The sequence below is a fragment of the Nicotiana tabacum genome, chromosome 24 (assembly GCF_000715075.1).
Source record: "Nicotiana tabacum cultivar K326 chromosome 24, ASM71507v2, whole genome shotgun sequence".
NCBI classification, from domain to species: Eukaryota; Viridiplantae; Streptophyta; class Magnoliopsida; order Solanales; family Solanaceae; genus Nicotiana; species Nicotiana tabacum.
Genome location: NC_134103.1, coordinates 25,841,287 through 25,855,667, shown reverse-complemented (window position 1 = coordinate 25,855,667; position 14,381 = coordinate 25,841,287). Strand labels below are relative to the sequence as shown.

The window sequence follows — 14,381 nt, the reverse complement described above, 5'->3', positions numbered from 1 at the left end:
CAAACATGCTATTAATGTATTAAAGCAAATTATATATTTACTTTATTTTTCAAGTTGTCATATCGTATTTGCTATAAACAGTTACCTCTTATTGCAGGTAACCCGTACACAAAATTACTTTAAACTCAAATTAAATTCCAATATAAACAGTAATAAGCCGTCTCCCAAACGGAAAAGAAATTCGACTAATTAACCCTTTTTTTCCTTTCTTTTATTATTATATTGTGGGTCTAATTTGTTAGGAAAGAAAAAACCTTTCCCTATCAAATTCGGGGTATAACTAAGTTCACTAGGTCTAGGATTTGCTTCGCAAACTAATATAAGTACATAAGACGGGGTTGTAAGTTTCCCAATTTAACTCTCTGAACATGGAGTGTGTTTTTGAATACCATCGTTGCTCCTCGAATATAACTACCAAAATTCATGAACCAACACAAGAATTAAATTTCCCTATAACCATTCAGTTTCACCTTCTTACTCAAGAACAATATTGGCATATATCATCCCATGACCCTGCACAATATCAACTCCTAGATAATTATAATCAAACTCATACCAAATCACTTTATCTCACAATTTACCCTTCTGTATACATGTCTCATGACATGCTTTACCATGTTATACAACAATATCTCGAGCACCTTTTTGAGAATAATTATCAACAAATTTTGATCCATGATATGATAGAGAAAGTAGGTAAAATTATTGATGACGGATCTAACAATGGTCTTCATAAGTTGGAAATGTTCGTTTATGTAACATTAAACATTGACCATGTTGGTTATGTGAGGATATTATTAGAGGAATCGTCGCGCGATAATGGGATGGTACCTGCTAGTAAGTCATCTATGAAGTTGTTAAAGAAAATGGAGGCTGATGAAAAATGTATGAATGATGACTGTGTGATCTGTTTTCAACAACTCGGGAAAGAGAGGCAGTTATTGTGCATGCCTTGCTCACATGTGTTTCATGCAGATTGTATTACCAATTGGTTGGAGAATTATGGGCATAGTTGCCCTATTTGTCGTTATGAGATGCCAACTATTGAATTAGACTCCTAGCTAGGAAAAGAAACATTAGTAGTTTAGTACCAATTAATGTTTGGACTTTATTTTAAACAAGTAGTTGTATGATATTACAATCTGCGTCTCAAATTATCTATCATGATTTCTAAAAATAGTTGTCTCAAATTATTTGTTATTTTAAAAGTTCAAGATTAAATTAAATTATTTTGTTTCTATTCTACCCTTAACATTAATTGTTCTTGAAGACTACAAATACCTCAATCATGAATAAATATTAAACGAAGAAAAATTATACCTCAAGACATAAATAAAGGTAAAACAGTTAGAAACCTCTCATATTTAATATTTTTTTAATGGGCATATAAAAGACAAACATGACAAGATAATTTGAGACGGAGGAAGTGTATATGATTAAGGAAGCTGAAACCTGAGTTGAATAGAGCAATTCGAACAAGCCGTTAAAAATTCAAAGCTCGCTCACATTATGGCTTTCTCACATTGATATATTATGGTCTAAATTTATAATTCATATTACCAAAATTGTAAACTTGCTGAGTTATACTCGATGTAAAGTTAAGTTACACTGGAGTATAGCATTGTTTTTGCCTAAAAGATGATTCTTTTTTAATAGTAATGTACTTTTCCCATACTGTTAAATCTACTAATATATAAGAGAGGATAAGCAGGTGATGGTCAACATGCTTGGCACATAAAGGACGTTTTGGTAATTTCAGTTATAATGGAGCAATATGATTGCTTTACTTTACCGTATTTTCAACATAATTTTTTGAGTGATTTGACTAAATTGCCCCTGGGCTTATTTCATCAAACATCACCACACTTCTACACTCCAAAGTCCAATCCGTCACGTGGGCCCCAATATCCCACCCCACCCAACTTTCTTCCTAACAGTTGAGTGATGCACCTAGAGGTCTCATTTATCTTTCCCATTTCTTAGTTTGATTTATATTGTTTCAGTGTTGATTGATCAGAGTAACTAATATGTGATATTTAGTATTATTTACTCAAAAAAACAATACTTCATAAATTTTAATATCTAAATGTGAATTTTTTACTTTAATTATCTCAAAAGTGTACTTCTTTGTTGGTTCTTTCTTGGCAACTAAAATATTATTTTATTTCACAATAATTTACACAAAAAGATTTATAGTTTAATTAAAGCTAATGTAACTTGTGAAATTGTAGTTATTTTTGCTGATAATGTATTTTTGTTTTAAAAAGTCTTTCTCATTAAAAGAATCCCTATTAAATTTGTTGGCATCAATTTTATTGAGTTATCTCTTACATTGCATATATATTGTCTGTCAACATCGTATTTTTTAGTTTATTATTGAAATCTTACATGATCAAGCAATCAGACAAATAAACATTATTTATTAGTCTATCTAGAAGACATATAAAACAAGCATTTTAAATTTATAATAAAGCACAATATTTATTAATAATGACGTCATAAGTAGGAATAAAGAAGAAAAATATACAATAAATCGCAAATTACTACAATATACATATGCAGTAAGAAAAATGAAAGCAGGAAAGTATGCAATAATAAGAGAAAAAGGGGAAGAAGGAGTACAAGCAATTGCACTAGCAGCAAGAAGACTCTATAGATAAAATAATATAAAGGGTTAAAAAGATTCACAGTAAGAGAAAGTATGCAGTAGGCAGAAAAAAAAGGTAAAAGGAGTACCGGGGCTAGAATTAGGAGCAAGAAGTACGCTCTCAGAGACAAATCTGAGGAGGAAAAGAGTCTTTTTTTAATATATTAAAAAGAAAAAAATAAGTTTTGAGATATCATTTGGTAATTATACTATATTATTACCATTAATTCTTTATCGCCTTTGATAATTGCAAAGTGTAGTTACCTCATTTTAATTATGCATAATTTTATGTGGACTAAGTAATTAAATATACAGACAAATATTTTAAATTGTGTAATTACATTAAACTACACTCAAATTCAATTACATAAATACTTCCAAACAAGCTCTGAGAGTTTAAATATTTGAGCTTCAAATTATTGGGCCCGTGCTTAGCACGGGCTAACTGCGACTAGTAGTAGAAGAAATGGGAATACAAATCACCAACGACATGTGACCTAGCCACTTTTACCGGAACAAAGCAACTATTTTTACTTGGTTGAACTGTTACAAAATGGCACAAAAGCTAAGTGGCTAAATGTTCAAGATATTTAGATGAGCTAACCTAGAGTTAGTAGTTTGATAACAGGGGATTACATTCCTTACGACACACAAGAAACTTGTGGACTCGGAATTAGTTTCTGTTTTGTTTTGTTTATTGAACTAACATTTCTTTGCTTCTCTGATTTTTTGATTTTGAACACAGTTTAATAACAAGAGCTAACACAATGTATGAATAGGCTACAGAGTGAGTATTTCAGCATTGAACAAAAAAAAATCTATGCTAGGAATGCCAATGCATTAATACATACTAGACAACAAAATTTGGTAGATATATGTGAAATGTACAATGACAAAACCAAATTATGTTTATTCTCTCTGAGTCACCTTCCGCGAGGAGACTTTTGATAAGCTTGTAATGGAGATGCAGATGGTGTCATATTCAGGGGTGAGCGATGTCTCATAGGCGATACTGCCACGGGACTAGAAATACCCCTATGCTCGATATGTGAGAGTTTGCTAGCACCTTTTGGGGATTGAAGCTCTTCAAGTGCAGCTAAAACCTCAGACATTCGTGGCCGGAGCTTGGGCTCATTGCTTAGACACTGCCAAGCAAGGTTAGCAGCTGTATATGCTCCTTTCTGAGGATACTGGCCCTCTAATTTGGTGTCCATTATTCGAAACAACCTCCTCTTGTCACCCAAATATGGCTTTGCCCAGTCTACAAGATTCTGCTCTACGCCGACCTTTGTGTTATCAACAGCACGTCGCCCTGATAACAATTCAAGCAACACAACACCGAAACTGTATACATCACTTTTTGCTGTCAAACGACCTGTAAGATAGCACGATAATTAGTTACAAGATAATAGACAACGGTATCACAAGCATAATTTGTTCAGTCGTGAGAGGATAATAATCATCATATTCACGAAACAGAGTTATGGTTATTCCTAATAAGAAATCAAGCGCTTTCTTCTTCGTGAAAATATACCGATTTCGTCAAAAAGTTGCAGACAAATAAGATTGGTAGGATATTTTTAAGCGGCGTCATAGGAGTCTGGGAAAGAAGATGTATAGATCTATACATCATTAACCTTTTCTCTATGTTCAAGTAAAGCAAAAGGCTATAACCAGAGTAGAAACAACATTGTTTTTTCTGAAAAACAAATATACAAACACATCCCCCCAATATATTTCCCCTTCTCTAGCAATTAACGCCATAATTCCACCATGTTGCATTACCATCATATCTAAATTATGAAAAGTAAAGTAGATATAGCAAGATCTTATCACAAAAAAGCTGGTGCTTAAAATATTTTAATCCTAATTCCTGCATGATGGATTTCTAACCAAAAGGCCGTGCTATAAGTTCAATATAGCTAAACAGAGAGCTAATGTATTAACCTGTAGCAACATATTCTGGAGCAGCATAGCCTTGTGTACCCATTACTTGAGTGGATACATGAGTGCGATCACCGGTTGGCCCAGCTTTAGCCAAACCAAAATCAGACAGCTTTGCGTTAAATTCCTGCAATCACAGAAACCAGACATGTCTTAAGCTTTGCAAGGCACCAGGAAAACTTATCCTAAGGAAAGGCGTATTTACAAATAGGGGGATCAGGGTCTGATACGTACTGCATCCAACAGAATATTTGAAGCCTTGAAATCCCGATATATGACTTGTTCTTTAGCATCATGAAGGAATGCAAGGCCTCTAGCAGCACCAATAGCCACCTTTATTCTTGTAGCCCAATTCAGAGGTTGAGGTCCTCCTGTTTAACAAAGATTAAGCTAAGAGTTACCACCAATTTGTAAATACACATATAATACAAGTTCCACTGGACAACTGAATTACATTTGGTCATGACAAGTGTTTAAGAACTATTAAAAGGTAAAACAGGGAGGCAAGCAGCAGATGAAATCACAGAAGTTTGATAAATCCAAAGCAAGGAGGAGGGAGAAAGCTGACATACTTCTAAACAAATGGTTCTCCAAGCTTCCTTTAGGCATGAACTCATACACCAATAGGTGGTTGTCACCGTCAATGCAATAGCCAATGAGTTTAACCAAATTTTGATGACGAAGTTGACCGAGGTAATTAACTTCAGTCTGCAAATTACTTGATATTAATTACAACGCAAATGAGAAAAATAATTTATTTAAGCGGGAATAGTGCATAGCGAACATACCAACCACTCCTTGTGACCTTGAAAACCTTCCGGCTTCAACTTCTTGACAGCAATCACCATTCCCGAACCAGGCTTTGCAGCAGTAAGATTATGCTCATCGATCCATCCTTTAAAAACATAACCAAATCCTCCTTCCCCAAGAAGACTGTCGGGTCTAAAATTCCTCGTTGCATTTTTCAATTCATTAAATGAGAAGGATTTCACATTAGGAGAAAATAATATTTCGCCTTCGGATCTTGGAGTAGGGAGGCTATCACAACTGCTTTTCCTTCCATAGGATGGAATACTTAGGCTTGATGGAACAGAAGAATTGCTGCTTTTGCTTGGAAATTTTGAGGCTTCAGAAGCTGGAACATAAAAGCATAGGAAATGTCATTGTTTATTCTCAACAATCAATAAGCATTCTTGCAATAAAATTCTCCTTTTCAACACCTTGTGGTTAATTTTAGGGGACAAGCCAAAGACTTTGCTATGTCATCAATTTCAGTTGACACTTTAAGTATGAAATTACTATGATGTGTTTTACAACATAAACATAAGAAAACTGGACACAAACAAGAAAAGGCATCATTTTGATGGTTGGAAATAAACTTGCAAGTAACTATTTGCTGCGAAACATATTTGTTCGATGCATTTAAGAAGAAGAGAATGACTTCTAAACAATCTAATCATCTCTGAGTTCAAAGAAAAAATAAGGATGAGAAAGCAACTAGGCAACAGCAAACAGAGAGATTATAAAATTCAAATAAAAATTCTCAATCAGCATCCAAAACTCAAAATTTTCCCTACCAAATTATCTTGCAAAAGTCAAATAACTTGAAATAAATAAAAAGATCCATGCTTTTGTGTACCAAGATAAATTAACTTCCTGATCAAACCAAATGCATCAATAAAGAGGAGCAAAAAATAAAGCCCACACATCAGATTTCTAACAAGTAACAACTTAAACTCACCTCATACACTAATTGGAAGCAATCAAGATTACATTTGACCAAAGAACAAAGCAAAGAACTAAATCAAACACATCATATAGCAGAAAAGAAAGATACCCAAAAACCAATCTTTAACTGCTTTTATTCCCCCCCCCCCCCCCAAAAAAAAAGAAGAAAAACAAAACAGGGATGCAATTAACTAACCTCAGAGACATAACAAGACTATTGGAAACAATTGAAAACAATCAAGAATTATCGCTGAAAAAGAGCAAAGCAAACAAAATCACACAAAAAACCAATTTCTAACTGCTTCTCCACGAGAAGCAGGGTTCAGTTCAATTCAATAAACTCTGAAATATCAACTAAAAAGCAAGAACAGAAAAGAGTGAAGTACCTGACGGGGTATTTGAGCTCAAAGTGGCTTCAACTCTAGCTGAGGAACCTATGCAATTCCCCATCAGAACAAAAAAATAACAACCCCACAAAATATCAAGCAAAAACTAGCCAAAATCAAGTTTTTACAGCAATATTTCTGCAAAAATATCAAATCTTGAACAACCCAAATACAGGATATTTTTTGAGGGTTGTACAAAATTTATGTCAGCTGAAAAGTTTGGTATGTTTTAGTTGAAAAAAATGAAAAGGGGTCACGTGAAACAACTAAAAATAGTACTTGAAGGCTTTCAGTTAGTAGCTAAATATAGAGGAATTAATTGAGGAAGTAGAAGGGAAGAGGTATAGAAATGGAGAAGTAGCTTCCTTTTTTCCATTTCTCACTTGTTTCAATGTACTCGCTTTATTTTATCACACCATACATAAAACGACACAAGTGTGTGTCCACATTATGATAACGTGGGGCGTCACTACTCGTCATCTCTTTTTTAGTTCCTAATTTGCCCCTACCTACTCAGCATGTCAAATCTATAGAATTTCAGAATTCATATCTGAAATGACTTAAATAACCCTCTTGTTTTTGCCTTTTTTCTTAATTAATAGTTTAATACTAATAAATTTAGAAAATGTTGCTTTGTTTTATTAAATAATATTTTGTTCACCACATATTAAAAAATCTTGATCCCCCTTTAGTTATTTATTAGAAAAAGAAGGCGGAGAAACTTAGGATAACCTAAAATATATAGTGGGTAAATTAATTTAGGTCAAACAAAGTACACTTATTAGATTCACTATTCATAGATCTTATTCCAAATAATTGAAAAGCCTAATGTCAAGGAGCTGAAGAGAAAATAAGAAATATAGGACCAACAGCCCCACGGAAAAAGGTCCCCTTTTTGTAGTAAGTACTCTTTCGTAGTTCTAAGTTCTTATAATATTTTATTATAATTTATTTCATGCATTTAGGTTGCTCTTGAAAAGATGAGATTTCCACGTAGAAATATACCAAAGAGATAATTGTGAATAAAGTGTTCAAATTTCTAGATTCTACAAATTGTTGCTGGTGACTTGACTTCAAATTTCAATATGAAACGGTTGTTAAACATACGAGTATCAGAAGTTAGAAAACAATCTTTATATTTCTGCAAACAAAATAAAGCATTTTTATACAACAATGAGGTTGGTATGTACTTTCTTCGATCCTTTTTTATTTATTATGTTTGGCTTTTCATGGCTCTTAAGAAGATATTAGTTAGAAGGATTCACTATATTAATCTCTCTTCATATTACTAATTAGAGTAAGGATAAAAGTCAAAAATTTAATTAATTTTTCTTGATCTTCTAAAATAAAAAGCATTTTGAATTAATTATATTTAATAATCATATAATAACTAAAAAGGACAGGAGGACTACAGCTTTTAGTCGTTTTCAGACACTAATGTAATTTGTTGCCGAACACATTACACATGTTTTTATGTTCAAAGTCTCAGACAAGGCTAACATGTAGTTATATACAGTATTTAAACGTTTCTTCAGAAACAAACAACTTAAAGAAAATAAAAAAGAAACATAAAAGGACCAATAATAAATGTGTATGTATATAACTAGATAGAGTGACTTGTCCATACTCCACACACCGTCCATCCTTAGTGTTAATGTGTAGCTTTACGAAATAAAGAGATTTTGTTTTTTTGAGGAAATTAAAAGCACACAAACATGTGTGAGTGTAAAACTTGAGAAATAAATGGGAGCAATTGCAGGAAGAAATGTGTTTCTTGTCCTGGAAATTAAATGAAAGCATAAAAGGTTGAGTTTAAAATTATAAAATGGTCCCAAAAAATCATGGAATTTTGGAGGAGGAAAAATATTTAGTTCACATATTATATATTTGACTTAGAACATGACAACTGTCAGGGGCGGAACTAAAGTTTACGTTATGAATTCGGCCGAATTTAATAACTTCGATTCATACTTTATATTTTTCTTAAAAACTTCATTGAATACGTATAAATTATTAATTGACTAAAATCCTGAATCTGCCAGCTTCAATGGTGGAAATGTCCAACAAATTTAAAGAATTTATTTACAGACGTTTTTTGAAAAGGCAAGCGAATTTTCAGAAACCACTATTGTTTAGTAACTATTAATTTTCTATAGCTATCATATACATAATTATTTCATATAGCTACTATTCAGTTATTACGATAGTGTATTCGCATGTATGTCAGCATGTACCCACAAACGGATTGAAATTTTTAAGTTTGATTAATATACTTTATCTTATACAAAAATCAACAAACTAGTGGCTGAATCAATATACTTTAAAAACAAGTTTCGTTGACTGACAGTGAAAGTCCAGCAGTGATGCAACCTGCAAATTACTTTTCCCACTTCAAAAGTAGAGTTCATACTTCAATTGGATTTATTAAATTAAAGGGAAACAGTCCTTTTGAATAAATCTAATGATTTTTTAGTTACTATTATCCTTATTGTTGTAGAAACTTCTTAGCCAGGGGTAGAAGTGAGAGGCAAATGATACTCATAGGTTAAAATTTTAATTTTTTCTTCTTCTTGGAAAGAGTGGAAAATTTATTTTAAGGCAAGCATGCACAAAAGAAGTTCCATTCATGTGGAGTATTTGACAGAGCAGATCTAAGTTAGCCGGTTATTCATAGGAATTCAGTAGTTTTTGCCTAAATATCATATATGTGGTATACGGTTAAAATCGAGGATAAAGTTACTCCCAATTTTTCGTTGTGAGACGAGGAACGACGTTATATCTTATTGGTTCGAGTGAGACCGAAGATACCCACAGATCGGAATCAAGAACAGACGAATGATATAACGGGTCTCAAGCACGACCGAACTCGGAAGGAATCAAGCTCGAGTGGGATATAGAATCGAGGGTAAAGGAGAGACGATTAAAGAAGACAAACGGGGAGCTAAAATATCCGCCATCAGCCAGGGATTGCAGCACAGATCACCCTCAGTATCGACTATGGATCTTATTTTCATGGGAGATAAGGAAGGAAAAGTTTTTACCTTATTTAGATTTGAACTATGGTTAAATCTCCTCTACTTTATAAAGAGGAGAACCCTTTCATTTTTTTGGGTATTATTTTGCACGAATAACAAGGCAATAAAATTTATTTTGGCTCTCACTAATTGTTTTAAGTGTTTTTCAGTTGTTCACTCGTTTATTCGGATCTATCTCGAGGTCTCAATCAAGACCAATCGTTGGCTTTTAAGCTAAACATAAAGCTTAATTACTACATCAAATTGGTTTGACCGTTTTATCTCATTTCAATTCAACTATTTATTGTTCTTTGATCATTTGTGTTAAATTAAATCACATATCCTTTAAACCGCGTACAAATTTAATTATTATCCATTTTAATAGGTAAACAGTTTGCGTAAGCACTGGGAATGACTATATCCTTGTCTTCCCATTTGCACTCCTCTCGGACAACCTTCAGTGCCTCCGGTGTAATAAAGCAGACATACCTCCACGCTTCCTCACCCCGATCTCCTTGTACAGAGGCTTTCTCGACTTTGAAGTCATTATCTGCGGAGCAGCCGACGGGGATAAAATCTGTAAGAGGAGGTCCCGGGGCTACTACCAGATGCACTGCCTCGGTGCCGGTGGCCGAGAAAGAGGTCGTCGATGCGGTGTTTTGAGGTACTGATTTTGAAGTCTTCGCAATCCCTATTTGAGAATATGAAGATCTGGAGATCTGATATGAGGATTTGAAGATCTGTTATGAAGATATGAAAATTTGATTTGAAGATATGAAGGTATGAAGAACAAGCTGTGAAGGTTTGAAGGATCGACAAACGGATGAAGCTATGAAATATTCGAAGGTAACTTAGGAAAATTTGAAGTCAGAAAGTAAAAAAGTGAAAGTGAGAAACCGTAGGGAAAGAGAAATGCTTGCAAGACGTTTCAGATTCGGCAACAGCCGAGGGTGTTCAACCGACGACTGACGCGTGTCCAAAGTTAGAGCGGCGTGACTGATAGGACATTTCGGTTCGTCAGTTTGAGCATGATTTACGAGAGAAGGAAGCGGGGTCAATTAGTCACTTCTCATCACTTCTGTAATCTACTCCCCGAGAAGTGAGGGGGCTATCTGTATACGGTTAAAATCGAGGATAAAGTTATCCCCGATTTTCCATTGTGAGACGAGGAACGACGTTATATGTTACTGGCTCGAGTGAGACCGAAGATACTCACAGATCGGAACCAAGAATTGACGAATGATATAACGGGTCTCGAGCACGGCCGAACCCATAGGGAATCAAGCTCGAGTGGGATGTAGAATCAAGGGTAAAGGAAAGATGGTTAAAGGAGACAAACGGAGAGCCGAAATATCCGCCATCATCTGGGGATTGCGGTCCGGATCACGTTCGATACCAACTGTGGATCTTATTTTCATGGAAAATAAGGAAGGAAAAGATTTTTACCTTTTTAGACTTGTACTAGGGTTAAATCTCCTCTATTATATAAAGAGGAGAGCTTTTTTATTTTTTGGACATTATTTTGCACGCATAACAAGACAATAAAATTTACTTTAGTTCTCAGCAATTATTTTAAGTGCTCTTCGGTTGTTCACTCGTTTATTCGTATCCGAGCTCTATCTCGAGGGCTCAATCGAGACCAATCGTTGGCATTTAAGCTGAACGTAAGGCTTAATTACTACGCCACAATGGTTGATCGTTTTATCTCATTTCAATTCAATTATTCACTGTTCTTTGATCATTTGTATTAAATTAAACCACATATCCTTTCAAACGCATACAAATTTAATTGTTATCAATTTTAAGGAGTAAACATATATATTAAGAAAATTATTAAGTATTGATAATATTAAACTGTAAATTCAATTATTATTATATATTAATCTAAATTTATTGTAAAAATTTATAAATTTCAAATTTCGAATCGCCTCTTGTATTTAAGTAATATAATTTATCGTAAACAAAAATCTATAAACAAGTGGAATTAAAAAGTAAGTTTAATTAGTTGACTTACACTTGGGTCCAGTTAGTATAAAACTCAAAACAAGTCCTTACTTCTGTTCTGCCCCACGTTATATTCTTGACAAAACCTGCAAATCATTTTATCTATTATTACTATTATTTGTCATCTTAAAGATTAAGCTAGCCTTCTGATATAGATTTGGTTGAAATTTAAAAACATAAATTTTTCAAAATGAGATAAAAAATAATTTTTGAAAGTTGAAATTGTGTTTGAACATGTATTTTACTTGAAAAGAATTTGAAGTTTTCTGAGTAGAAAACTTCAAAAACTACTCTAGAGTTGTTTTTGAAATTTAAAGATTTTATTTTTCAAAATCTACCAGAAAATAATTAAAATCTATAAATAAACATATATTTAAAAATAAAATTTGAAAAAAAACTCCCAAATTTATGGTCAAGCGGGAGCTAAATCATTTTACTATAAGATTGTTTTATTAAGCAATGCGAAAATGCAAAGAAGTGATAATTGTGGAATTATGTTCTAAAACATGAGCATGTTGTGTTTGTGGACAACATCAGCAGTGATGTAAGGTATTCAAAGAGTCATTATCAATGGTGTTTACTCCAATCTCTTTTCCACCTAAATCAATATGATGCTTCTTCTTTTTCCACTTTCCTTTTTTCTCCTTTTCACTTAATTACTTTCTTGAATTTGGGGTCATTGACTTTCTTGCAATGTTTTCATAAGTTTTAAATTCTCTATTTCGTTGTTACATAGGGTTACTTGAGCTTTAATTTTTGATAGTTGGATTGTAGATAACTAGAAACTATATTAAAATGTTTATTTTAAAACTAATAAAAAGAATATTTGAAAAATTATACAGTCACAAAAAAATTACTTGATTCAATAACTTTTTCAGAGTTTATTCAAGTCAAACATCATTATCGGATTGTTGTATCTTAGGGACAAGTCAAGAGTATTAATACTTGACCGGTGAAGATGCTATTACTATTAGGGTACCTAATCTGTTTGCTTCTTTAACTTCCCATCATAGCCTGACGAGAATGATGCCAAAGAAATTGCGTCCAAAAGGAAAACATATAGCCTAGCGTTTAAAGTACAAATAAATAGAGTAATAATTTAACACGTATAAGTCGAATTTTTTCTGCATTCGCACTAATCTTTTCACACTAGAATAGACAAAGTTAGCTTCCTTGTTGACCAAATTTATTTTCTCGAATTTTTTAAGTCTGCACAAGTGGACCATGTTATCACGATTCACAGGAAGATTCTTTTGTTGAAAGTTTCATAATAACTAAATTATAGGTGGCCATGTACAGTTATGTATTATCCTCGCAAAGTCATGAGATATTGGGAGCTTAGACTTTAGTAAATTAATGGAATGTCGCAAAGAAAAAGATAAAGAATTTCTAACAATAGATGATAATGCTATGTTTTATTCTTGTAGAAAATAGCAATGAGTTGTTTTTCGGAAAACAATACCAAAAATTTTCGAGAGCACACAATAATGTTTTTAAGGAAACAATTGAAAAAGAAAATAGGAGACGATAGTACAGTATCAATATGTTTAACGCTTGAAATACCTCGTTCCGGCTAGGCTATAAATACCCAATTTTGTTCACTTGTAACACGCATCTGATTTTGCATAATCCTTTGAGATCATTCACCGTGTACTCTTCATGCTATTTTTGCGAGATTATCTTTCTTTTTGTCTCTTGTAAGGATTGTAATCCGTTTCAGCATGGCTACATCAGAGGCCGACAATCAATAAAATTTCCTTTATCTTAATCTCAATTCCATTTTATTCATCGTTATTATTCTTTATTTTAGTATACGCACTTTGTATTAATTCGTTTGCTAATGGCCTTAAGCATCAATTTAATTGGGTTTATTTTAAAACTTTAAATATTAATAAATCGTTTTCAACCTCTCAGAAAGTTCTATGGAAAAAATATTTCATGCTTCCCGTAAAAGAAAGTGAAACAAAGAAAAAGAAATTAGGAACGAGGACAAAGAAGAAATGGAAAAGTGTTTTTTCTCCAAGGAAAAGACCTACTACCTTTTGTTGACAATTAACTAATGTCTAAATCATCATTTTACTAAAAGTCGTATGAACTAGTTTTCTCAGCAAGGGACAAATAATGATTGATTGATGAATTACTCCATTATTTAATCTTTTTTTGTATTATTTCTTCTTTTTTCCTTTTATTGTGTTGTTTACTAAAGAAAACATCATGATTCCCTATCTTGATCGTTCGCACTTTGTCAGTCGCTCATGAAACACAGAAACGGAGCAAGTTAAAAAATAAAACGATAAATTATGGCCCATGCAGGTCTCGAACCTGCGACCTTCGCGTTATTAGCACGACGCTCTAACCAACTGAGCTAATGGGCCGTTGCATATCGATTGTCAATTAAACATTATTTGTACGTTTTTTCTGTTGGCTCGTTCATAATCAAAGCTGATCAGGGGCGGCTCAAGAGGCCATTGCCTTAAGGCGCCAAATTTATTTTAAATTTTTATTATTATTATTACTATTATATACTAATATAATTTATATAAATAATTAAAATAAAGAAAAGTGTTACAATATATTTTTTGTTACTTGATTGAGGTTATACAATAAATTTATAATTTATGATAATTTTCTTCGCTCATTGGTTAGTATATTTGCTTC

At 33.0% G+C, this 14,381-nt stretch overlaps 2 protein-coding genes and 1 non-coding gene across 3 annotated transcripts; 1 reads left to right on the top strand and 2 right to left on the bottom strand.

The window, feature by feature from the left end:
* The first annotated feature begins 593 nt into the window (after positions 1 to 593).
* LOC142178074 (E3 ubiquitin-protein ligase MPSR1-like) lies at positions 594 to 1,061 on the top strand. The gene has a single exon (XM_075247400.1). It carries the CDS (start codon positions 594 to 596, stop codon positions 1,059 to 1,061), a length of 468 nt encoding a protein of 155 aa, XP_075103501.1.
* Positions 1,062 to 3,372: 2,311 nt separating this feature from the next.
* On the bottom strand, positions 3,373 to 7,109 carry LOC107814960 (putative serine/threonine-protein kinase PBL3). Its single transcript, XM_016640463.2, has 6 exons — positions 6,706 to 7,109; positions 5,380 to 5,726; positions 5,164 to 5,299; positions 4,826 to 4,962; positions 4,595 to 4,718; positions 3,373 to 4,022 (listed from the first exon to the last, which is right to left on the bottom strand). The coding sequence occupies exons 1-6, from the start codon at positions 6,767 to 6,769 to the stop codon at positions 3,571 to 3,573; spliced, it is 1,260 nt and encodes a 419-aa protein (XP_016495949.1). The 5' UTR covers positions 6,770 to 7,109; the 3' UTR covers positions 3,373 to 3,570.
* A 6,915-nt stretch (positions 7,110 to 14,024) lies between these two features.
* On the bottom strand, positions 14,025 to 14,098 carry TRNAI-AAU (transfer RNA isoleucine (anticodon AAU)). The gene has a single exon. It is a non-coding gene; the product is annotated as a tRNA-Ile (tRNA).
* Positions 14,099 to 14,381: the final 283 nt, after the last annotated feature.

Excerpts from the sequence above, each read along its gene's own strand:
- LOC142178074 (XM_075247400.1), top strand. The coding sequence starts at position 594 with ATGTCTCATGACATGCTTTACCATGTTATACAACAATATCTCGAGCAC.
- LOC107814960 (XM_016640463.2), bottom strand. The coding sequence starts at position 6,769 with ATGGGGAATTGCATAGGTTCCTCAGCTAGAGTTGAAGCCACTTTGAGC. Across the intron at positions 5,727-6,705 it reads GAGCTCAAATACCCCGTCAG|CTTCTGAAGCCTCAAAATTT; the intron begins GTACTTCACTCT and ends TTTATGTTCCAG. Across the intron at positions 5,300-5,379 it reads AAGGTCACAAGGAGTGGTTG|ACTGAAGTTAATTACCTCGG; the intron begins GTATGTTCGCTA and ends AGTAATTTGCAG.